The sequence below is a fragment of the Poecilia reticulata genome, chromosome 15 (genome assembly GCF_904066995.2).
Source record: "Poecilia reticulata chromosome 15, P_reticulata-male-v2, whole genome shotgun sequence".
NCBI lineage: Eukaryota > Metazoa > Chordata > Actinopteri > Cyprinodontiformes > Poeciliidae > Poecilia > Poecilia reticulata.
This window is the reverse complement of record NC_088844.1, coordinates 23,153,831-23,177,277: the sequence shown is the minus strand read 5'-3', so window position 1 is coordinate 23,177,277 and position 23,447 is coordinate 23,153,831. Positions and strand designations below refer to the sequence as shown.

The window sequence follows — 23,447 nt, the reverse complement described above, 5'->3', positions numbered from 1 at the left end:
CCTCTTAGATTTTTGCCTGGTTCAGGCTTTGCGCTTTATTCAAACTGAATATTAATGACAAAAATGGAGCCGTTACAATCAAGTTTTTTGCTGTGTGCTTGGAGATGCTGCAGGCCTGAAACCCTAATAAAATAAATTTTGGTAAATCATTTCCAAATATTTTTGATATCCCCCACAAATAAGCAGGATCACTTACAGTTACAGCATCTTTCCTGTCCACAGTGATGTGGTTTCTTTTTCAATCTAATCAGAATGCTCACTAAATCTGGACATCGCCTCATCGCTAAAAGACAGGCGGCATCTCTGCTGTCTGGGAAGACTTTAATCTTTCTGATGCAGCCATGGAATCTGAGGAAGGAAATCATTCATATGGAAATTAGGGCCTGGTTTGTCTTTGCTGCCTCATGTGAGAGAAACCAACTCTGTCCTCATCCAACTTCTGTGTTAAAGTGGATTATCTTTCAGTTGGGGGATGAATTAATGAAAATGCTTACTTCTGGTATGAATATGCAGATTTCCCCATCTTTAGTCTTAAACCAAGGGCTGGAGAAGGACTGGTTTGTAGAGAAAACAGCATTAAGCCTTAAAACTGAGAAATCCCAGAGCGCGCTGTGCCAAGTTCGGGTTTTCCATGTGGCTTTGGCAAAGCTTAAAGGCCTGATATGGTGAAACAAGCATGACTAGTGTCTTACAGTTTCACAGTGGGAGCCAAACAGCTGTCAGAGGAAACTCCAGGGTGGAAACCACTGAAGCAGAACCCAAGGAGATTGACTAGAAACACTGGAATTATCTGGATGTAGATTTTAGTAAAGTGGCTTGAAACAATGCTTAAATAAGCTCCATTCATTGAAACCATGAATGACTCACCCATCCTGTTAGGAACGCATGCATTCAGTTCAAGTTGTTCTGCTTTGGCTGCATGTTGATTCAGGTTTCCTGCTGTGATGTCAAAGCCGGATTATCTGACCGGTTCTGGTCACCTGTTCTGTTTCCAGACCAGCGCGTGGCGTCTTTCTGCACCATGACAGACATGCAGCGGGTGGAGGCGCTGCAGATCTCCAGAGAGCTGACCAGACGGGTGGTGGAGGCGGAGGGAGCAGCGCTGGGAGCAGAGTAGGCATCATTCACAGCACAACAAGCGCACAAACACGCAAACACAACTCCTGGAAGAAGCAAAGAGGGATTTTTGGCTGAAAACACTTAACAGCTGCGAGTTAGCAGTGTGTGCCTTTCAGAGAAAAGAAAGAGAACTAGAGTAAAACCTAGAGCATTTTGTAAGGAGTTTCGTCATTTAGCACGTTTATCTACTGTTGCATCATCTGCAGCTCACCATATTTCCAAACCAAATACAATCTTGAAGGCCTGATATGGTGAAATAAGTGTTCCATTATTTATTTTCTTTTTCGGATGTCTTTAAGCTGCTTATTTGCAATAGTTAGTTTCCCAAGAAGTATTTACAAAAGAATAAAGAAAATCTAGTGAGGGCAAGGCACCCAAGCATGCAGCTAAAAGTTGGTGAAGAGCGACAATTATACCAAACTCCAGCAGTAATGCATTACTTAATGGCCACCCAAGTAGAAAGTTGTGACTGCAGATTCTCCCAGCTCCAGTGTGAGCTCATAACACCAAGATTTATATGGATGATTGGTCCAGTTTGGAGGAGGAAGTCAGCAGCTGCGAGACCTAAAACACCAGTGAGCGTACTCAGGAATTTAAAGGCACTCTATGGCAAGCCCAGTCGGCATGTAATTCACCAGAGTGGTGAATGAAAGTCTGTCCACAATTTTTTTTTCTTGCGTTGTTTTGCCTTAAAATGTCACTTCCATTAACTGCTACACATGCGGTATATGTTTCAAGAATTTCTTTTTTTTTTCTTTTTGGGGCTCAGACGCTGAGAAAATACACTTAGTGTAAAAAAAAACAAAAACTTACTATCGGGGCTCATTAAAAGTAAAATCGTGCTTGAGCAATAGTTCGTCATTGGTAAAAACATTACTCTTCAAACAGCTTTTGCAGATGTACTGACTGACAGTCTGGTAGTTTCGTAGTTCAAAGCTCGTGTTTTTATAATACTGTGGCAAAAAGTGAGTCGAACTGAGAAACTTATTTAACTGACACAAAGTTCACCCACTTTTTCTGCTCAGCTGGATATTTGAGGAAAGTGGGGGTTTACTCTCTATGTAACAAACCCTATATGTCAACATCCATATATATGCTAATGGTGGTTATGATTATTAGAGGTGAGCTCCTGAAGGTTCTTCTATGCTACGAAAAAAGTGTTTTAAAATGATTTATCAGCTTTTATATCATTAGAAAGATTATGTGATTATGTATATTATTTAAAGATTTTTTGTTTTTCTGACTAAAATACAATATTTGCACTTTAAATTAGTTAAAAATGAAAGAAAAATGCGTCTCTTAACAGTGTGTTTTTGTTTGTTTGTTTAAACCAACAGCAGCTCCCCGTCCACACTAACTGGAAAAGTCAACCAGCTGGAGGTCATCCTCAGGCAGCTGCAGCAGGACCTCAGAAAGGTGAGTTATGTTCCTGTTCTTAAGCTCTGGCACCTCTGTGCTTTTCTTTATTTTTATTTTTTTTAACACCAGCAGCTAGTGCATGTCTGTGCCACTCAGGCCGACATGGAGTAATGGGTGCCCTGAGGTCTGCGTAATACATATACTCATCCACTTAATTTGATATCCTGTTTCCGTTCCTTATTGTGTCCCAGCCCAGTGTTTCCCCACTTCCAGTAGAGTGCTGAGGAAATACACTTCTACCAGAGCGGAGGAAAAAGCTGCTTAGCTGCTTTAATGCTTCTCATTTACGCCGCATCGACGAAAGACGGATGTGCTTTTAATAGCGGGGCTTTTATCAGCTCCTTTGTGTGTGTTAGCCTAATTTGCCTCTTGTTCTGGATGTGTGTGTGTGTGTGTGTGTGTGTTTTCAGGAGAAGGAGGACAAGGCCATGCTGCAGGAGGAGGTGCAGCACCTGAGACAGGACAACATGCGGCTGCAGGAGGAGAGCCAGACGGCAGCGGCTCAGCTCAGGAAGTTTACAGAGTGGTTCTTTCACACCATCGACAAGAAACCCTGAGCGGCGCAGAGAGGAAAAACACAGAGGAAAGACGGAGCAAAAGAAGGCCTTCATCCCTCCTGGGCACCCACTCAACTCCCATGTAAGATTCCCAGATAAATCCACAACGAAAACAACATTAAAACGACGACGAGTATTAAAAGCCCCACACTTAGGATGTTGTGCTGCACTGTGAGAGAGACTGAAAACCCAGATCTGGACTGTAGTTTAGGGGAACTCCTCTGTGCTCCTCTTTTTAAAGTTACCGGTCTCTCTTGGGGAACCTCGTGGTGTTTTGCTCCAGAGAGGACTAGAGAAAAGTAATTCCAGGGGAAAGGAGCTCCGCTGAGTCCTGGGATCTTCTTACAGAAGTGGAATGTAAAGCTCATTTACTGTAGTCAACATTTAATCTACCTACGTAAATCACGTCAGTCTACTGTACTGTATACTCAGCTGTACTGTACGGGTGAATCTCAATACATTGCTACGTTGTGAAAGCTAATTTATTCACGCAACTCATATGAATAAATTTAAACACACAGGGTGATGTATTTCAAGCATAATTTTAAATTTTGATGTTTATGGGTTACAGGAAATGAAAAACAAAGTTACGGTACTTTCTTAAATTACTGGCTAACAAATTTGCACAAAACTGTCAATATCGTGCTAATGTCAAAAAAACATGATTTTCCAATTGCTGTGTTTCTATAAAGTAGAAAAATATAGTTAAAATCGAATGTGAATAAGTTTGTGCACATGATAAGTCATTAAAAATCATGCAGCACCATCCTCCTCCTACCACTTCCTGTTGTCTTCTTTGTATTTTCTGCCAGTGGTAACACCCAGTTGTTGATCACATGCAAAAAAAATATTTTTCCAAATATACTAATTTGAATACAGCCAAAAAACCACCTCAACTTTTTATGGCATGTTTCCATCAAGTACATTTATTTTCATAACTCCAGTTTGCGCAGTTACATGGAAACACAGCTATAGACTGTGGAAACTTCATGTGGATTGGTTTCTGTGATGTTACAAAATGTTCCTTTCACTCAACTTTCCATTAGTATGCTTTTACACAGCAGCCTATAAGGGGCTTTGTTTTATACTTCCCTCAGTTGTCTCTGTTGATGGTGCAACTCTTTCTACCACACTTTTTCCTTCCACTCAACTTTCCGCTTGTATTTTTGTTTACGTCTCTCTTTGAACTGCCAGCTCTTTTGGCAAAAGCCTTTACACAACTTGCAAGGGAAGTCAATATCTGTCAATATGTTAAAAAAAATATTGGTTTTCTATTATTTTCTCGGAAACTGTGAAGTCAAAATGATCAAGATTAATAGAAATATGAGCTTGAAAAGATCACTCTGTGTGGTAGATTTATCCAATACGAGTTTCACTTTTCATAATTGAATTACTGAACTACTTTTCTTTTTTTTTTTCTAATGTACTGAGAGGCACCTGTATCAATCTGCGCACACTGTCACTCAGCTGTTTCTGCTGCGTCGGCCCTCACGGACGTTGGGGGAGCAGAGGGTTTGAGGCGAGAGTCGGAGGGGACAGGAATGTACCAGACGAAATAAAGTGATACTGTCCGCCTGCACCAGGAGGAATCCACATATGGTGGGCTTGAAATGTTCAGTGTGTCGACGGGTGGGAGGGGATGAATGTAGCTCAACCGAGACCTTTTATTTTCTCTGAAACTCTCGTTCCCAAAGCTACAGAAGTTCTGAACGTTTGACGTGTTTGTTTTCAGTCAACTTTCCTGTTTTTTCATTTGTTTTCTTTCTTTCTTTCTCCTCTGTGTTGTAACGTAGGTTCACAAGGCAGTAATTTTGATGTTCGAAGGTGCTTTCTCCCTCAGCACATATTTGTCAGTAGTTTCCATTCACCGTCACAATGTCCTAGCAATAACAAAGTGGTAGTTACGAAACTGTGTTTTTTGTTTTATTTAGGGGGTTTTTTTTTGGGATTTTCTTTTCTAAAGGAAGTTAGCACAAGTGTGGATAGTTTCTTTCGAGAAGCAGATGTTTTTTTGACATGTATTTATAAAGCTGGAAGAGACTGTGCCTAAAACTGGTTGTAAATGGATTTTTTCTTTGTTTTTCTCTGTCAGCTCTCTTTTATAAACACATGCCTTGTCTGTGGCTCACTGAGATAAAATCATTTGAGTGTGAGAGTGTGTGTGAGTGCAGCAGTATGAGTTCTTATGCAGTGGTTTCTAGAGTATCAGAGCGGACGCCAGTGAACCACACTTACAATGCCAAATGTGTTTATTTCTGTACATAACTGCCACAGAAGTGTCTTGTATTTAACACTATTATTTAAGCTTATTTAACCTAAAGTTGTTTATTTTATGAAGCTTCGTTATTTGTTTTTCGTTTTTTTCTGCACTAAGGAGAGATAAAGCTCTGTGTATGTTGTAAAGTGTGTTGCTTTGCAGGGCAAAAATACAACGACAAAACAAATCAAACCAACAACCACAAAACAAATTAATAAGTATATATTTAACTGTATAAATAATTTTGGAAATTCCAACATTTGGATGCTGCTAGATGAACAGATCGCTGGTTTGTATGCTTTTAAAAAAAAAAATGTCTCTCCTCGTTACCAGTCTCCTCCCTGGTGTGGGATGTCGGACGCATTTGATTGTTTGTTTTCCTGTTTTTTTTTTTTTTTTTTATTTTGTTTTTAATAAATGTAGTTGTAAAAATCAGACCTTTTTGCCATGTGCAGTGTCTTTTTTTCTAATCTAAGTTAAGCAATGTTGCATAAGAAAGATCTGAAGGACCTCACGGATAAACGGGTTTAGACGATGGATGGAAACGTTGATTATTATTTAGACTTTCACATGAAAAAGTTTAAAGGAATTCTGATCAATCGTGGCTTAAAACGGATCTGTAGGTCGTCTCTGCTCATTGAAAGGCAGTTTCATCAAATCGCATGTGCCTCGAGGAAGTTTAATCAGCTGAAAGTGTTCATATACATCAGATAGTTTAGTGCACAGCTTTGAGTTTTCAATAGGTCCGCAGTTAAATTTTGTGAATTTAGAGGCCCTGACTGCAATTATTGAGTTCATGGTTTTGCCTCACAGAAGGGAAATTCATGCAGGAAAGCTTAAGACGCTGATGCATGTACAAAGAGCTAATTTTATTTTTTGCACAGGAACTTTTCTTTTTTCTTGTTCCTGATGTGTGGAACAAAGATCGTTTTCTGTCAGACTTTCCTCATCCCCTGTTTAGTAAACAGCAGGTGTGCTGCTAAGTCTTTCCAGTTGAAACATGAAACCATAATGTGTTTGGGACTTGATTCCCTCCGAGTTGATGGGCTTTAAATAAATGACAGATGTTGCTTTCACCGTTTGCAGCGGCTTGCTAAATAATTAATCATAAGCCTTTCTAGATGTGGAGAGAAAAACAATTAAATTTGTTTGCTACTTCCTGCATAAAACCTGCTCAGCTGCTGAAGTGCGACTCAATCTATTAAAGTTTCTCAGGTTTGCAGCTGCATTATGTCATAGGTCAGGGGTGGTCAGGGGTGTCCAAACCTTTTATCACGTCAGAAGAACAACTGGGCCAAAACCTTTTAACTCTTCTAAAAAGCTAACACCACAAAAAATAAACTAAGTACACAGTATTTTAATTTTGTTTGAAGAAAAGTGAAGCGTAGCTCAAAACCTGAGAAGGAGTTTTGCATCCTTGCCTCATTAAAATAAAGGCATCCAGTTTGCACATTCTTTGGGACTCATTTGGAAATAAATTACAGAACAAATGAGTATTTTCAGCACAAGAACAGGGTTTGGTTCACTCTTTCTCAGGAAACATTTGCTGTATTGAGTCGAGCCTGGTAAATTACTTAAATGCATATTTGGATGCATTAAAGTCTGCATTAGAGTAAAAGTCACTGGATAAATGTGGTCAGATTTTTCTATAAAATTAAAGAAAATGCAAAAAGTCTGGTTATGAAATGCTTAATATTTCATGTTGTGCCTCTTTTTTTTCCATATATTTTAATAAACATCAATTAATTACCATCTCTGTTAACCATCTTTGTTGGGGGATCAGATTTGTCTCATTGAATTGAACTGGGGGCCAAAGAGAATCGGGACAGAGGCCACAAATGGCCCCTGGGCCTCACTTTGAATAACTTTGTCATTGGCCGAACTGTTCTTATGTCAATTGCTGCGCTTCTATTCACGCAATTTTATTTTGTTGAAAATAAATTCTCTAAATGAAAACCCGCCAATTTCGAAAAAAAATTACATTTTTTGATTGTAAAAAATAAAAAAGTTTTGGCGTTAGGGTGAGGTGGGTTTTTTGTACCGAAATTGGTTTATTTTGCGAAACTGCCGTGGAAACACGTTTTTTTTGTTTGTTTGTTTTACATCACAGGTGTGGTGATTAACAAGCGGCTGTTTCCAGTGGCGCAAACCATGAAGAAGAAGACGACAGGAAGTGGATGGAGAACGATGGTGGATGGCGCAGCACGTTTTTTAATGACTTATCATGTGAACAAACTTATTCTTATTTCATAGAAACAACGTAATCGCCCAATTGTCGGGTTTTGTTCGACATTAGCGGGACATAGACAACGTGTTGCGCTGCTAATGGCTTTACCTGTGAGTTTTTGGCGGAGATGTCTGCCTGTTTGAAAGTCTGAAAGCGGGTCAGACTCTCCAGGGAGTCGCTGGTTGCAGCCTGACCTCCCTGTCAGGCCGCTCCACATCACCAACCGGCTCTGTGTTGGGCAACACGCAGTCAGGAGGTGGTTAATCTACACGTATATGTGCTCAGCGCCAGGACGGCAGATGGGAACCCAAACTGGCACAAAGTGAAAGTGTTGCCTGCTTCGGATGAAGGGGGGGGGGGAGGAGGAGGGGTCGAGGGTGTGGAGCAGCTAAATGGAAATGCCAAGCGTCTTCTGCATGAGGAAAATCTGGACAAACATAAAAAAAAAAATGAACTGAGGCTTGGAGGGAGAACCAAGCGGCTGTGGCAACAGAAGCACCGGTCCAATCCAATAACGCAGTGACAAGCTGGAATTTCATTATCCTCGGAAAATATGCTGACAAGCTGTAACTCGGAGACCCAACCCATTAGGTTGACGGTCTGAACCAGCCAGATGGTTCGGGCTCCCGGTTGTGCAAACCATATTTGGTCTCTTAATTTCTTCCTGTGTCAGCGGTTCAAAGCATAAACGCTGACATTTCTCCTCCGTTCAGGAGTGACGGTCATCCGCAGCCGCACAGATTTGTGGCTCATCACTCATAATGGCTTGTGACTGCAGCGCAGTTGTCCTGCTTCCTCAGTCCCACGGCAGATGCTCCCCTGCTGCGAGTTCCACGCTGGTCCGGATCATGTTACCCAGAATGGGTTCAGAATGCCTTAAACACAGCTGGCACCGTGCAGAGGGAAGGGGGAGGCGGTTCTCATCGACTAGACCCAGATATCGGCTTCACGTATCAAATTTCTCTCAAACGTAGAGCTGAGTTAATTTTTTTTTCTTTTTCTTTTTTTTCTGGAGAATAAATGAGAAAAGGCAAAAGTATTCTAAGTGCTGCACCATTGTAATTAGCAGCCTGGTACAGATGCAGGAAAAAAACCTTATTATGTTCGTTTTTATTTGCAGATGTGTACTTTACACTTTTAAAAAAAATACAAATGTACTGCAAAAACACAATCTTACCAAGTAGTTTTGGTCTAGTTTCTATTCCAAATATCTTAATACGCTTGAAATTGAAACAAAACTAACTTATTTACTTGTTTTAAGTGAATAATTCCTTAATATTGATTGCCAGATTATTTTATTTACAACAAGACATTTTTTCCCCAAGTTATAAGTTAATTTATCTGCCAGTGGAACTAGTACAATAGCAAATAATTATTTACTTAAAACAAGCCTTACTTTTAAGTTTTTTTGAATTATTTCAAGTGTAATAACATATTTGCTCTAGAAATTAGACCAAAATTACTTTTGTGTTTTTGCAGTGCAGAAATCTGAGGTGTAGTATCGGCCAATGCGATACAGAAAGACATCGCTGAATTAAATTAAAACATTTCTTTTTTTTTGCAAATGCATACATAAATGTACTGAATTACATTTTTATTTGATAACTGCATCAGTGCAGGACACTTAAATTCACCAAAATGCTTGGTCAAATGTGAAAAATTAACAACAAAACATTTGGCCAAATCCACAGAGAAATGGTTCAAACAACCTTTTACTAGTAATCTCAGCCCCTAAACCTTTGGGTCAGCAACCTTTATAATCCAAAGAGTCATGGCTACAAGTAAATAAATGTGCAAAACCAATATAATCCTGAGAAATAATCATTAAATGTTAGAAATATCTACTGCATGAAACATGTCAGGGGAACAAAAGAAGGAAAGAGAACATTTTATTGACTGAAATGTTCTATAGCTGCAACACAGTGACATAAAATGAGCAAAAGAAAAAAAAAAAAATATATATATATATATATATATATATTTTTTTTTTTTTTTTTTTTTTTTTTGTGCAGATCAGTGTCCTTCTGTTGTGGAAATATTATACAGTGGACCTAAATTAGTTATTTGAGCATATCTAAAATATTTGAAAGAAAATGCAGCTTTAGAAACTACTGTATGAAACATCACTTTATTTTCATATTTTTATTAAAATAGGTCTTTATTTGTTTTTAGCCATCTACAGCCAAAAAGGTTTTAAACAAAAGGAAAGAATAAATGACTAAAATAAAAATCCCTCATAACTCAGATTTAAAACAGAGTTTGGTCACGGCCAATAATGCTCATATTTATAGCTTAGCATCACATACATAATAATCAACGGAGACATTTAAATTTTAATTTGGTAATTCTTTAAAAATGCAAGAAAATTATTGTAAATCTCTTGAAATTTAGCAGATTTTTTTTCCTACACTTTCTCAAAGCTGATTATTCTCTTAACTTCTTTCCAGCAGAGAGAAATCAACAATTTGCTGCTTAGCACACAGGCCTTTGGTTACAAATTAAAGATGTCAATTTTTAATGTTTAATGCATCTCTCCCAGGTGAACATGGAGAATTACTCACAACTCATTCCTATCAGTGCTGTTTCCTTTGTTACTTGAAAGCTAGATGATAACCGTATTGATCCCCACATTGTTAGCGAGTGTTGAGTATGAGAGGAAAACTGGGAAAACTATAAAGCATTGACTTTTCTTTCTCATTGGCTCTTACCGAATCTCTGATGTGCTGTGTGCCTGAGAGGCATGCCAGCAGGATAAGCTCTCTCACCTGGACTGTTTATCTGTGCAGCTCATCTCTCCTCTGCCGGCCCTTTGAAAATCCCCCTCACTCACTGGGGAGCTGCAAGAGAAAGCAAAAAGAAAAGGGGGGAGGAGGGGCGGGAGAAAAAAAAAAAGACACAAAGAAAAAAACAAAACCAGTAAAGAGTCATCTCTCTCCTCCATCTGCCTCCTGCATCCCAGAGGGCTGCTGCTGCTGTCAGTCAGTCACAGGTGACCATCCTCTTACCTGGACCCAGTGAAGGGCAGCGTATTTTAAAGCTTTCTTTGAAAATCCTTAAAGGTAAAACAGGGGGAAGGAAATCATTTTCCAGAAAGGTCACTGTAGGGAGAGTGACTTCAAATCTTACATCAATCCGAGGCGACGGCAGAGAAAGCCTCCCGTGTTGAACGCGGGAGAAAAGAAACGAGGGCCCGCGTCTCGTGCTTCACCGGCAAATTAGCTAAGGAGACAGGAACAAATAGATCAGACAAGGGCAGGTGAATTATCTTCATTTGCAAGGATGTCCTTGTGTGCTGTCCTTTCAGCCCCGGAGCAGCAGCAAGCTCAGCTATCGATTCTCAATCGACTGCTTCCAGTGCAAACAGCTGCAGCTGTGAGGAGGCTTTTCAGGAAGGACTTCACAGCCACCCTCAGACTTTTTTTTTTTTTCCCCTGATTTGGAGTATTGATCACATAAAGTTTGATAAGCCTGGCCAAGCCCGTGGCAGCTGAGTGGAACATTTCTTGCAGGGGGTCCTGGGAATATTGATATCTGATGGATGAACGCGAGGTGTAAGCATGGGGGTGTTTAGTTCTGAATAGCAAACAGCCCCACTGATCCATCATAGGCCGTAAAAGCTTAACTGGAGAAGGAATCGATCCTCTTTGTGAGAGGTGGAGCTGCGGAGACGCTGAAGGTCAAACGAAACACGCATCTGACTCTTCCTCTTTGGCAAAATGAAGTAAAGGAAGTGATTAACCTGGCAAACAAACATCTTTCTGTGAAGGAAAACTCATGCTGGGAGAAGCGCGGCTAATAGGAGCTGTCCTTATCTCCAGGTGGGGACTGATAAAATCAGTCTTTTAGCTGCTCGGGTGGAGATGTTTACATTTGACTTGAGCTAATTTGCATTAATGCACTGCAAATATGACAGTTAAAAAATGTGGCCCAGGCGTTAATCTTAAGAAACACTTTTGTTCACGACAACTAAAACATGTTATTGTGTTTAAAACATGTATTTAACAATTTACATTACAAAAAAAGTACAGAAATTACCCATGAGAAAAAGTAAAAATCCATCCCATAATAATGACCCTTTGCACGTGACGTCACGCTCTCCAGAACTCCGCCCACTCTGGTCAAAACAACCAATGTGCTCCTTTAATGCTAATAAAAACATATTATCACAACAGTACCACAAAATATCTCAATAAAACTCTACGTCCATGTCTCCCAAACCTAGTTCCAACTTTCTAAAACATTAAAGGTTGGATTTTTGTTATTTGCTTTCCAGAAATGCAGATTATGAAATACAGATTATGCTTATTCAATAAAAGCTTGATTCATTTTTAGGCTTTTTGCATGTGATCTCTGTAAATCCTTATATTATGAACTGCTGAGCCACATTACAATACACAGTGAGTATTTCTATCCTCTCCATTAACGTAACAAGCAACAGATGTCTCCTTTAAACTCAGTAAGGTTCAGTAAATTTAACAACATGAGTTCAGTCCATTCATTTCGACAAGCAATTACATTTGTCTTTACATTTAAACCCCATTTAAAGGGTGGAAGAATATAAATATAATCTTGCTCTGGCTCTCTTCTGCATTAACAAATGCAGGGATTCGCATGCTATACTGAAAATAGTGAGAAACGTTTTTATTTTGCATCAAAACCTGTACATACTTCAGCTTTATGACTCTTAAAGAAGCCTTATGAGAAGTGAAAAATGAGAAACTGTAATTAAGTTGTAATTCTTAGAATAGTAAAATAATTACAAGGCGGTATCATCAGTAAAATCAACTTGTTGTTTGGTCATTTTCTCTTTTTGCTTATCTGATAGCAGAATATTCTATGATCACACTGAAGCCCGAAGTGACCCAATTCCGATTTTTCTTTTTTGCCGTAATGCGACCTGCTGTATCTGATCTTTTCAAGACAGTCTGAATAACACAAGTTGGGGTTTTTTTAGAATGCGATCCAGGTCGCTTGGATATCCGACACGTATCTGAATCCAATGTGACCGAACGCCCGGTCGCATTCATCCGACCTGAACCTCATTGATACATCCTGATAGGCGCAAGCAGGAAGAAAAACAACAACCATGACGGACTATAATGTGGATTAAATTGTTAATATTCTGCCTTCGATCGGACAACTTCAAAATCGCAAGCTATGCTCCACTGTTAGCATCCACGTTTAGAGCAAGTTCTTTTTTATGGCGGTTTGTAAAACACTGAGCACGCTCTAGACGTTTTTTGCGCCCTGTACTGCGCATGCGGGACTCTTTCAGGTCGTTTACACTGGAGAACATGTACAAGTCGGACATATTTGGAAGTGTGAACGGCCACAACAAACCAATCCGATTTGACAAAAAAAAAATTGAAATTGGGTCACTTTGGGCTGCACTGTGAACGTAGCCTTAGTCTTCCTTTTGTTTCCATAGTTTCAATCCGAGGCTGATCAGAGATTAGTTTCTTGCTTTACATGCCAGATGTTGACATTTATGCCTCTTTATTCTGCATGTCAACAAATGTGATAAGCGTTAATCTATGGATCCTATAACAAGACGTACAAACTGAAAGTTTTGGGATTTTAATCAGTCTGCTTAAAAGAAGACCTTTGTGCACATGGGGAGCGATGAAGAAACGGTGAATGTTGGTATGTTCCTGAATAGTTCATTAATCGGTTCAATAAGTAGAAATTAATGTTCGCTCCTTGCTCTGCTGGTGACAGCTCGACGACGATGAGGGAACAAAACGCCACCAGTGAACTGAAATGTAATGAGGGATCAGTCTGACGTGGAAATCTGCCACTAAATTTATTAAAAGTCATTTCAGTTTTCTCCTGATGATTCCCGGGTAATAAAAACTTTTTCTCTGTCAACTTTATTACTAAGCTCACAGCCGTCTTTATGAGCTGACTATGTCATCACCAGAATATCCCTCATGACAAATTAGCATAAATAACATATCAAAAGACGCATGTTTTGTTTAAAGCTGTAAATCTTGCACTACAAGAGGATCTGTTTAACACATCAGATGTTAAGCCGTCTGTCTGACCTCAGTTATTATTTCCCATTGATTGCTTATGCAGTCAATAAGGTACAACATAATTAGTTTGAAAGTATTTGCATGACAAAGCACTCTCAGGGTGGATGACCTTTAATTTCTGCAAAAGCAAACAGCTCAAATCCCCAGATGTGCTGTTGTCTTTTATTTATTCACTGACTCACAACTTTTCCGGTTCTGTTCCCCAGAGTGACATGAGGGCGGAAGAAAGCTGTTCAATACTGGCGTGTAATAATAAAAGTTCAGACTCTATTGAGCTTTTGTACTTCTCTCTTTATTAGTCCACTTTTCTTCCTTAATGTGGTACTTCGCTTTTAAGAAGTTCTCCCCACTGAGACATTATTCTTAGACTTCTCTGATTTTTCTCTTTTTTCCGTCATTCTCTACTTGAAAAAAGCAAATCATCATGTCTTAGAGGCGGACAACCTAAAAATCTTATAAAACATTAATGTGTGATTAAATTGAACCACAGAGTAAAAAGTTTTTTTCCTTTTTTTTTTAAATTTGCCATCTGTTAATACGCAACATCTCCAGATGTAAGCAGATTGTGTTAGAAAGAGTAATCAATAAATGCTCCCGTTCAACTTCCATTCTGTTTACCCATTAAAATTAGCTGCAGCAGTGCCTTGTTTTTTTTCTCAGTGCCTGAGCCAAATGAATGACAGCTTCTATATCGATATTTTGAATTCATTCCTAAACACCAGATGTGTAGCAGAATTTGAGTGGCAGGACAGATCATGCCTTTGGAACAATGTTGCTGTATTTATGAGGGGAACACAGGCTAATCGTTTGTGATATTCAACATATAAAGGCAGAAAAAACTGTAACCAGGAACTGCTTGGCCAAAAACAAACAGCACTCAATGAACCTGGGTAAGCTTGTCCAACAATTCAGTATTTTTACAATGAGAAGGAACCCAAAATACATTAAATATGTTAGAAATGAACAGTAGCATAATGGAAATGGACAAAATGTCATTAAAATGACAAAGTAAAGGCAATGGCATTAATTAACTCTATTGATGTTTCAGAAAAAAAGGAACTAATCAGTTTCAAGGTTTGACAATCCGAAGAAAGAAACTGAAAACGGATATCTTAAATTTTTTACAAGCACAATCCATGGTTAGCACTGAGACTTTCAGCTGCTTCCATTCATTTTGTGCCCACTAATCTAAAGCAGGCTATTCTGGTCACACAGTTATTTGAAGACACAATTCCTCACAGAAATCTTTAGCTTATGGACTCTGATTCAAGCGGAAATCCACGCTATCTAATATTGTGTTGGGGAGCTGCTCTGTTTTGGTATCCAAATCTGGTGTTTGGTATGTAACATCATCATCTCTTCAGCAAGCATTCTCAGCTGTCTTCTGCTTGTTTACTTCTCTTTCCTGTTTGTTTGTTCTTGTTGTTTTTTTTGTTTTGTTTTTTACACATTTCTCAGTTTTTGATGTGTAAATAAATATCCAGTTGAAAACAGATATTTAAATACACCCCACAAGAAAAAAGAAAGAAAACACTATCTGGTAATCTTTCCTGCTTTAGGTAAGTTAGGATTACTTGAACTATTTCTATTTGTGAAATTTGATTTAAATGGTATTTTGCTGAATTACCTTATAAACTGTATGACTTGGGTTGAATGTTTTGACAATCTAGCAATAATAGCTTGTTGATTTTGACCCAAATTTGCTTGGAATTTTGTAGACATGCTGTCAGTAGTTAATAGAATATGTTAAATACTGATATATACTCAAACATATGCATATTTGAGTAAAAAATAGGTTTATGTTTAACTCTAACATAAACCTATAAAAAGTAAAATCAAACCATAACATTGCCTAGATAATATTTAGATTGTATTTCAATGCGACATAAAACAAAAACACATGTAAATAATAATAAAAAACTGATTACCTGCCTGCCTGGCGGTTCCTTTTTAACAAACTGCAGAAACAATATTTGAAATGGAAGCTTTGATGCTTTGTGTTTGTTAGTCCAACATTTTCTGCAAGCAGGGGAAGCTTCTCAGTGGACGCAAAGATCAGAGAAGAATGAGACAGAAAATAGTTTTTCTTTTCCCTTCATCTCTCTCTGCTAATGCTTGGCTTAACAACAAAGCCAGGTACCAATCGGTCTCTTTTTATACTCCCTGTCTTTTAGAGAAAATACCCAACCCAAATATTGTGCAGCTGAGCGTTACTCACTCTCAGACAGAAAATGTTGTTTTTTTTTTTAAATATATTATTCCCTCTGGTTCCACCTGCTTTCCTCCAGCTTGTGGATTCTCTAATTGTGCGTTTTCACATGCAGTCTCTAATCATCAGGCTCCATCAGCTCGCCATGTGACAAAAGTCAATGGGCCGGCGAGGAGAAAAAGAGCAACATCAGGGGTATAAGAGGAAGCTTTGTGGCAACTTGTGTGTCTGTGAGCAGCTGGAAAAGTACAAACCATGGCAACATCTGCAGCGATTGCGGTCATACTGCTCTCACACCAACGGGGAAAAGTTTTTAGAGTCATGAAGAGCCAAAATGCTGAGATGTAATAATAATCTAGGTCATATTTAGCCTGACGTTACTGCGATGTTGGGTGGTGAGTCCATATGTTTTAAACCTCATTTCTGAGTGTTATGATGTAATTCACCCAGGCTTAGAGCCAAAACTCTTTATGTGTGTTTGTGTCTTCTCAGCTTTGTAGCTACAGCAAACAGTGCGTTAAAGTATGCAACTTCGACTTTTTTATTTGATCTGGATTAACTCCAGGGAGAGAAGCAACATGTTTAAGTTATCAGGCTGTAATTATCCTTGATTTAAGGCCAGTTTATGTATTCATCTGGATGCTGAAACATTCTGTCACTTTTATTCTTTCCAAGTTTCCTGGAAACTTTGCTTTAGTAGCCGTAGTTTTTCAGCTGGGATATGCATCTACTTTTATTCGCCCCGTGGGAAAGAGGTGTGAAATGTCTTATGAAAAGATTATACTTCTTCTGCTGCAGGAGTTTAATCTTACAATGAAAAAGTAGGACAGTGAGGCTTTTTTTTTTTTTTTTGGCTTTCTCTGTCATGTTGGTAGTTACTGATGGTTATTACAGGGATTTAGTTGCTGCAGCTCTAGTAGTGAGCTTTGGAGATTTGTTTTACTTCCGTTACTAGCTTACTCGCTGTGTGTGGTGGCAAAATTAATATGGATCCTCATCCAGCCAGAAATTAAAAATTGTAAGTTGTGTAAATATGTGGAGTTTCCTAAACTCTACTGTAGCTCTATGTGGAGACATGAGCCTTGGTCAGATGATTTAAAGTTTGGGCTTTTTGTCAAGAAAACTGCTGGAGATCTGTGACGTTTTGACCCTATTTCTCTTCCAAAGACTGTGGGATGATTGTTAGACTGGATTGTAGCATAAACCTTTTGAAACACCAGAGGATTTTGTCAGTAGAATAAACACAGAATGTTTTTCAGTGTTTCTTTTTGCATGATAAAGATCCAAAGTAACTGCTCAAAAACAAATAAACGATTCACAAAATATAAAATCAGCCTTCTTGTATTATTCCCTGAATCTAGATATCAAATAAACCCTGCTGGGTGCACAAAATGTTCTCTCTAGTGATTTTGTAAAAAAAAAAAAAACAATTAACCTACATGTATATTTTTCTACAGCGAAAACATTTTCTCAAATTAAATATTTTTTATGCCAACCAGTTGAATTTTTCTATTGCTTTTTACGTGACTTTGTCAGAGGAGCCAATAAGTGCAGCATCAGCTGAAGTCAGACGAATGTGAACTTAACATACTCTTTAGATAAAATTGCAGTAAAATGATTCAGAAATTACATTCTGCTGGCTTAAAGTTTATCCTTTAAACGTGTTAAAAGTAGAGTTCCCAACTAAAATTCAATAAAAAATTAAATATGGTTAAAATCTGCTTAAGTGGGTTACATAAATGTAGGAAAGTGATCATCTTTTCCAAGATTCCTGGTTTCCTTCTATTTTTATGATAAGTAGAACCACATCTACTCATTAATTTATACTCTAAAGTAAACCTCTGTGTTTTTAATTGCTGTATTAAAACCTGGCTAAATACAGTCAATGTTTTCAAATCAAGATTGACCTATATATCCAATTTTTTCAATTTTCTTCAACTATTTCCCTTTCATTTACCAAAAGATAAAAATTTGGATCTACGATCCTGTTCCTACAAAAAAAAAAAAAAAACAGGATTGTTTAATTAAAATAGTTCATTCCTAGTTTATGTTTGAGTAGGTAATAAAAAAAATCACAACATTTTTGGCATTTTTAAAACTACAATCAGCATTTGACAAAAAGTTTGCTTTAAACCAAAGCTCCCTTCCTGCTTATCAGAAAACCTTCAATGCTCTTGTATTGCGAATAATCCTGTGTTATTGATCTTTCTCTTGCCTGGAACCACATACATGTGCAAGGACCTGCTGATGAATAAATAGGTTGATTTGTTGTTACTGAAACAGTCAAACTTATAACAAACAACACTTTGTGCTTTGATCTACATTCAGTTTTTCTTGTGGCGGCGTAATTCAACTTTGATTACTCGTATAGCTGCGGTGGTTGCATTTATTCCGCTCCTCCCTTTGGGACTTGAACATGTAAAGTGCTTAATCTAACACCACATAAATTCCTCGTTTTAAAAAAAGCATAACAAAAGGCTGCTCCTCCTCCCATCACGCTTCCCTCTAGTATCACTTTGCTTTCCAGGCGCTCTGGCTCTCTCCAAGGAGCAGAAGCATTAAACGGGGATGAAGCTAGACTTTAAGTCTGGCTGTTAGAGAGAGCAAACCCTGCCCCTCCTACGCCTCACACCAAACACACAACAAATAGGATCTAATGAACCACCATCTGGCGGTACAGCAGACCTGGGAGTTTGCCCTTGTGGTGGGATGGTGTTTCACCCTCCCCCACGCTTTGCGTCGGGTGTGGCGAGAGGCGCGCCACTGATTGGTGGGCGGGGCAGATGCCTTTAAAGCTGGGTAAGTCGCTGCGAGGTGTGTGTGTGCCCTTGTTTCCTCCACTGTCTGCGCAATTGGCGGCTGCATGTTGGTGGTGTTTGGTCCACTCGTATGATATCGTAAGTGCCATTTTTGCTATCCGGGCTGGGATCGTGGTTGGTTTTGTTGGGTGCTACACCTGTCGTGCGTTTCCGCAGTGCGGCTCTGCTGGCGTTGCCGGCCGCGGCTGGAGGTTGTGGTGGTGTGTGGCTTCTGCCTAGTCTTCGCCTGCTGGTCTGCTCCCTCCTGGTGTAGGCTGTGTCTCCATCCCTGGGTAAGCTACCTGCCATTTAGTTTTGGATTATTTTATTTTGTACTTAGCATTAATGGGTTTCTGTTTCAGGCAACTGAGTGTTGGGAGCTGCAGTGCTTTGGACGCTCTGCTGCTTTGTCTTATCACTGTTTGTTCTGGCCGCTCTCCGCTGAGCCTGTTGTGGATTGGGCAGGCTGGTGGGCGGGGCATTACTCCTCTGGCCCCCATAGAAGGGCACTTGGAGAGACGACGACGACGACGACAACTTGTTCCATCATTTGAAGTATTTTCTTTTGTGTTGCATGTTCTTTTGTTTTCTTGTTTTATTTTGTTGCATTTGCATGGTTTTCTTGGAACAACCTCATCTTGTCTGTCCCTTCTTGTGTGTTCCCTTTTTCTTTGGTTCCGGCGACCAAGTAGTGAGCCCGATGCCTTGGATTTTAAAAGAAGTGTTTTAAAAAGAACTTTTAGATAATTGTTTAATAAAGTATTGTACACTGTTAAATCTGTGTTCTGGTGTGTCTTGTTACTTTTTTAGAGATATCTCCACCTGCTGGTCACACCCTGCATGGGGATTCTCACTAACACAGCATCCCAAGTGGCTTCAGAACCAAAATGCAAATTCATGTAAGCCATAACTTCTCGTGAAACGCCGAAATGTGGTTTCGTCGCAGCCCTGGTGCGTCTCAATCAAGAGCTCCTCGGCATTGTGTTAATACATTTATAGCAACTCTGAATACCCATTTGTTGGTTTGTGGTGTGGAAAAAGGCCAGGTAATGGCTCTGCGCACTTGTGTTGTAATGAAAAGCTGAAATGAGTTTCTCTGTGTGCACAAAGGCAAAGTGATGAGAGATCACGATTCTGGCGGCTGGAAGTTTGCGTGTACAATAAGCCTAAATCAGCACACAAAGGCGACGCATTGTGCCGGGGAGATGTGAGTGATACCACAAATGAATAGCAATTGAAAGGTGTGAATGGCATCTCTCATTAAAAGCAAACACATCGAGAGGCACATAATCTTCAGATCCAGATTGGTCATACGCGTTTGAGTTGCACTGCTTTCTCATCAGAATTATTTTTTATTAAACAGCAGGAAAGGAAACGACCCCCCCCCCATTTTTTTTTATTGTTTTATTTTCTTCTGTTATCCTAACTTAAAGCTCAGGAGCAAATTTACTCTCTCTTTGGTGTGACGTCTGTTATCACCTCTTGAGCTCAGCTGATGGTGGGTTTCCACGGCGACCAAGGTGTGAAATGCGCCTGGTAGCCGCTGGTCCGCACAGAACGAGAGGCAGTTCTGTCTGAATCCTTTGTCTGTTCAGAGAGGGATGTCTGGATAACAGCAACATGCAAATTATGACCGACCCGCCGGCCAGTTTATTAGGTACACCAATGCTGATAAATGTTTGTTTATAAAGTCCTGAGAGATTTTGCTCCGTATTGGCATGTTAGCGTGCTTTTGCTGCTTTTTCACCAATCCGAAAGGTGCTGTTGTCGGAGCCAGTTTGAGATGATTTGAGCTTTCTGAAATAGTGCATTGTCCTGCAGGAGGAAGCAGTCCAGAAAATGGACACACTGAGGTCATAAAAAGATGAACAAGGTCAGCAATAATACTCAAGTTGGCCTGATGAACTCTGAAGTGAACTTTCTCAGCTGAACGCAGCCATGTGGTCTTCTTCATCTTCTTCGGCTTCAATGTTTAACATGTTCTCTATTCAGAGATTATGCATACCTTGTATTTGAATTACCTATTATTTGAATTACAGTTGTTACTCTATCAACTCAAACCAGTCTGCTCAGTTTCTACTTTTTTTCCGAAATGATTTGTCTTGAAATAAAGACTTTCTTCAACTGACCTCTATCGCCACAGGATTTTGTTCCCCCCCCAAGACATTGTTGCATGTTAACATTTCAGCAGTTTTTTAAATACTCGTACTATCTGGTACAAATAATCATGCCAAATTCTGATGCTCAGTTTTAACTCTGCAAGCTGTTTTATGCAGATTGATTAGCTTCTATAGTGATTAGCAGTGTTGCTGACTGTGTTAAGAAGCACTTGAAGGTGTGTGAATAATAAAGTGGCTGATGACCAGTCAGAAAAAACCCTGTGGGTGAAACTAGAACACCACTTTAAATCTATTTCTACCTGGAGTATGAGTCATTTTGGCTTTATTCGTGTTCATAGCTAGCTTGCTAGCTACAATCTGTAAAACCACATACTCCTTACCAACAAACAGGAGTCTGTTTTCTTCTCTTTCTGCTGTCTGGGTGTGTGACTGTTTTCCATTTTAAACTACTCAGCAGTGACTCTAATGAACTGCTTATTGTCTCTGTGTAAGTGCCTGCTGCTGATTAACTGCGGTCATGGCTACATGAGTCGTCATCCTGACTTGCCAGCTGCTTTTCGCTGAGTCCTGCCACACAGACCTATTAGCAAATTCTTCACCGAGCTTAACGTCACTTCTGAGCACTGCGTGTAGACGTGAGTCCTCATATTTGGGCATTCCTCCAGATACTTGAGGAAAATAATCACAGCTATACAGCGACAGATAATCCAGGTTTAATTTTGCTTGGCTGATTAGCACTGGGCGATGACAACTCTGCTATCTGTTTGTAAGAGTTTTCCCAGGAGGCTTTGTTGCATTCTAACCACAGCGACCGTAAAAGAATTAGCATGCTGCATTACACTGTAATTGATCTGACTTCAACAGAAAAACCCTTTCTGTCTCACTGAAACCACTTAGATCAAGACAAATGCAGGGATCTGGGAGTAGTAAGGACATCGCTTTGTTGTACCTGCCACTTTAGTTCTTGGTTATGAAATAAAGATGAAGAACAAATGGAGTTACTTAGTGTTGGATTAATCACAGACGTACTTAGGTCGATCACATCCTCCCTCTCTCTTGCAAACTATTTTCAATCAAAGCCATACTTCAGCAATTTTAGACACCCAATAAAACTGCTGAGACAAGGACGAGCGTTCTTGAGTGTGTGGTTTCCCCGTGTTTATTGGTTTTGTTCTGATTCACTGGAGCTCAAACACGATGGCTCAGAGCCACTGCAGGTGGGAGACGGATTCAGCTGGGAAAATTAGGGGTTGCTAAAAATCAGCTGAATTTGATTAGCATCCTGTCTGAACCCTTCTGTTAGTTTTTCCTCCAGTCCTTCAGGGCATTTTATGAGAAACATTTCACCGTGAAAAGTTGACCTTTCCTCATAGGCAGGTCGGAGCACAAGACAATGGATTTAAATGCACTTTGCTGCAAATTACCCAAACATTAACACTTTTATTAAAGGAGAAAATATGTCCTACCAGTGTAAAAACAGAGGTAAAATGATAAAAATGTATAATACACTTCATAATGAAAGAGTTACATTATCTTTATCATTTTCAGCATATTATTAGGATTTGTTTCAATAAAAGCAGATTGTGTCAATACCTTCATGTTGAAGCCATTTTTCCTTCAATAGTTAATTTTCAGCCATGTTCGAGATATACAGTACAGCTCTGGAAAAAACTAGGATACCACTGAACCCCATTGAAAACCTCGTGGTTATTCCACTGATTTCTGATTTCTGAAGTCTTCCTGAGTTAAAATATTAGCATTTTTGTTTCTAAATGAATATGAACTTGTTTTCTTTGCATTAGTTGAGGTCTGAAAGCGCCGCATCTTTTCGTCATTTTGACCATTTCTCATTTTCTGCAAATAAATACTTAATTTTTGCTTGGAATTTCAGAGACATGTTGTCAATAGAATAAAAGAGCAATGTTCATTTTACTAAATCACAGAAACTGATCATTTTAAGAGGACTCATGATTTTTTCCAGAGTTGTATATCTTTACGTAGGTGTATAGTTTTGAGCTGCAATTAAAAAAAAGATATAGCTGCATGAATAGATAATAATAAAACTGTAATTGTTGGGTATTATAACAGATTGTATTTGAAAAAAAGAAGACGTTTTGTGTGAAAACATTATGTAGCAGGAAGAAGCCTGCCCCAATATTCAAAACACCCGGCCCCTAATCACCTCATGAGGGGTGGAGAGTACAAAGGCAGACTCTCTCACCTGGTTGCTTATGCTGGCATTTGGTCACACGTCGCTGGGAAGGTTGCTTGGGTAGCATGCAGGTTTAAAGCTCTGACATCAGTAAGTAATGTTCCCTTTTTTTGGAAAAGTCTTGTTCTCTCTGGTCACGAACCTCGAGCCCACGGGCAGCATATTTCCTTGGGTGCAATTCCCAAGGTGGCGTTGTTGACAACTTCTGGTTACCCTGCTGTGAGGAGCAGGGTACTCCTACCTTAGTGTTGCCACAATCACAAAGGTAATGAAATTCTTCTCTTAAATTGAAAATATAAGCTCTTGATATTTGGCATTTTAACCAAACAGTGATGGTTTTGGATGCTGGAAGAATCCATGTCAGGGTTTCCCCCAGTGTATTATAAGCTTGGTGGGCCCCCAGGCTTAGCTTTGCTTATTTATTTAAGTTTTATATATATATATTTGCATTTTTTTAAAGACTTTATAGTTGCTGTTCAGATATTAATCTTCCA

The 23,447-nt window shown here is 39.3% G+C and overlaps 1 protein-coding gene and 1 long non-coding RNA gene across 8 annotated transcripts in view; both read left to right on the top strand.

The window, feature by feature from the left end:
- The window catches only part of LOC103477253 (signal-induced proliferation-associated 1-like protein 2), a 114,876-nt gene extending 109,087 nt beyond the window's left edge, over window positions 1-5,789 (top strand). For 6 of the 7 annotated variants that reach the window (XM_008430231.3, XM_008430230.3, XM_017308861.2 and 3 more), the window contains 3 exons: window positions 996-1,113; window positions 2,457-2,535; window positions 2,949-5,789. In XM_008430231.3, the coding sequence (XP_008428453.1) occupies window positions 996-1,113; window positions 2,457-2,535; window positions 2,949-3,095 (344 nt within the window). In that variant the 3' untranslated portion in view covers window positions 3,096-5,789. The remainder of the gene's footprint in view (window positions 1-995; window positions 1,114-2,456; window positions 2,536-2,948) is intronic. The other variant, XM_008430233.3, reaches the window with a different exon arrangement.
- A 12,730-nt stretch (window positions 5,790-18,519) lies between these two features.
- Window positions 18,520-19,398, top strand: LOC108166934 (uncharacterized). The gene is made up of 2 exons (XR_001777327.2): window positions 18,520-18,914; window positions 18,984-19,398. It is a non-coding gene; the product is annotated as an uncharacterized LOC108166934 (long non-coding RNA).
- The last annotated feature ends 4,049 nt before the right edge of the window (window positions 19,399-23,447 follow it).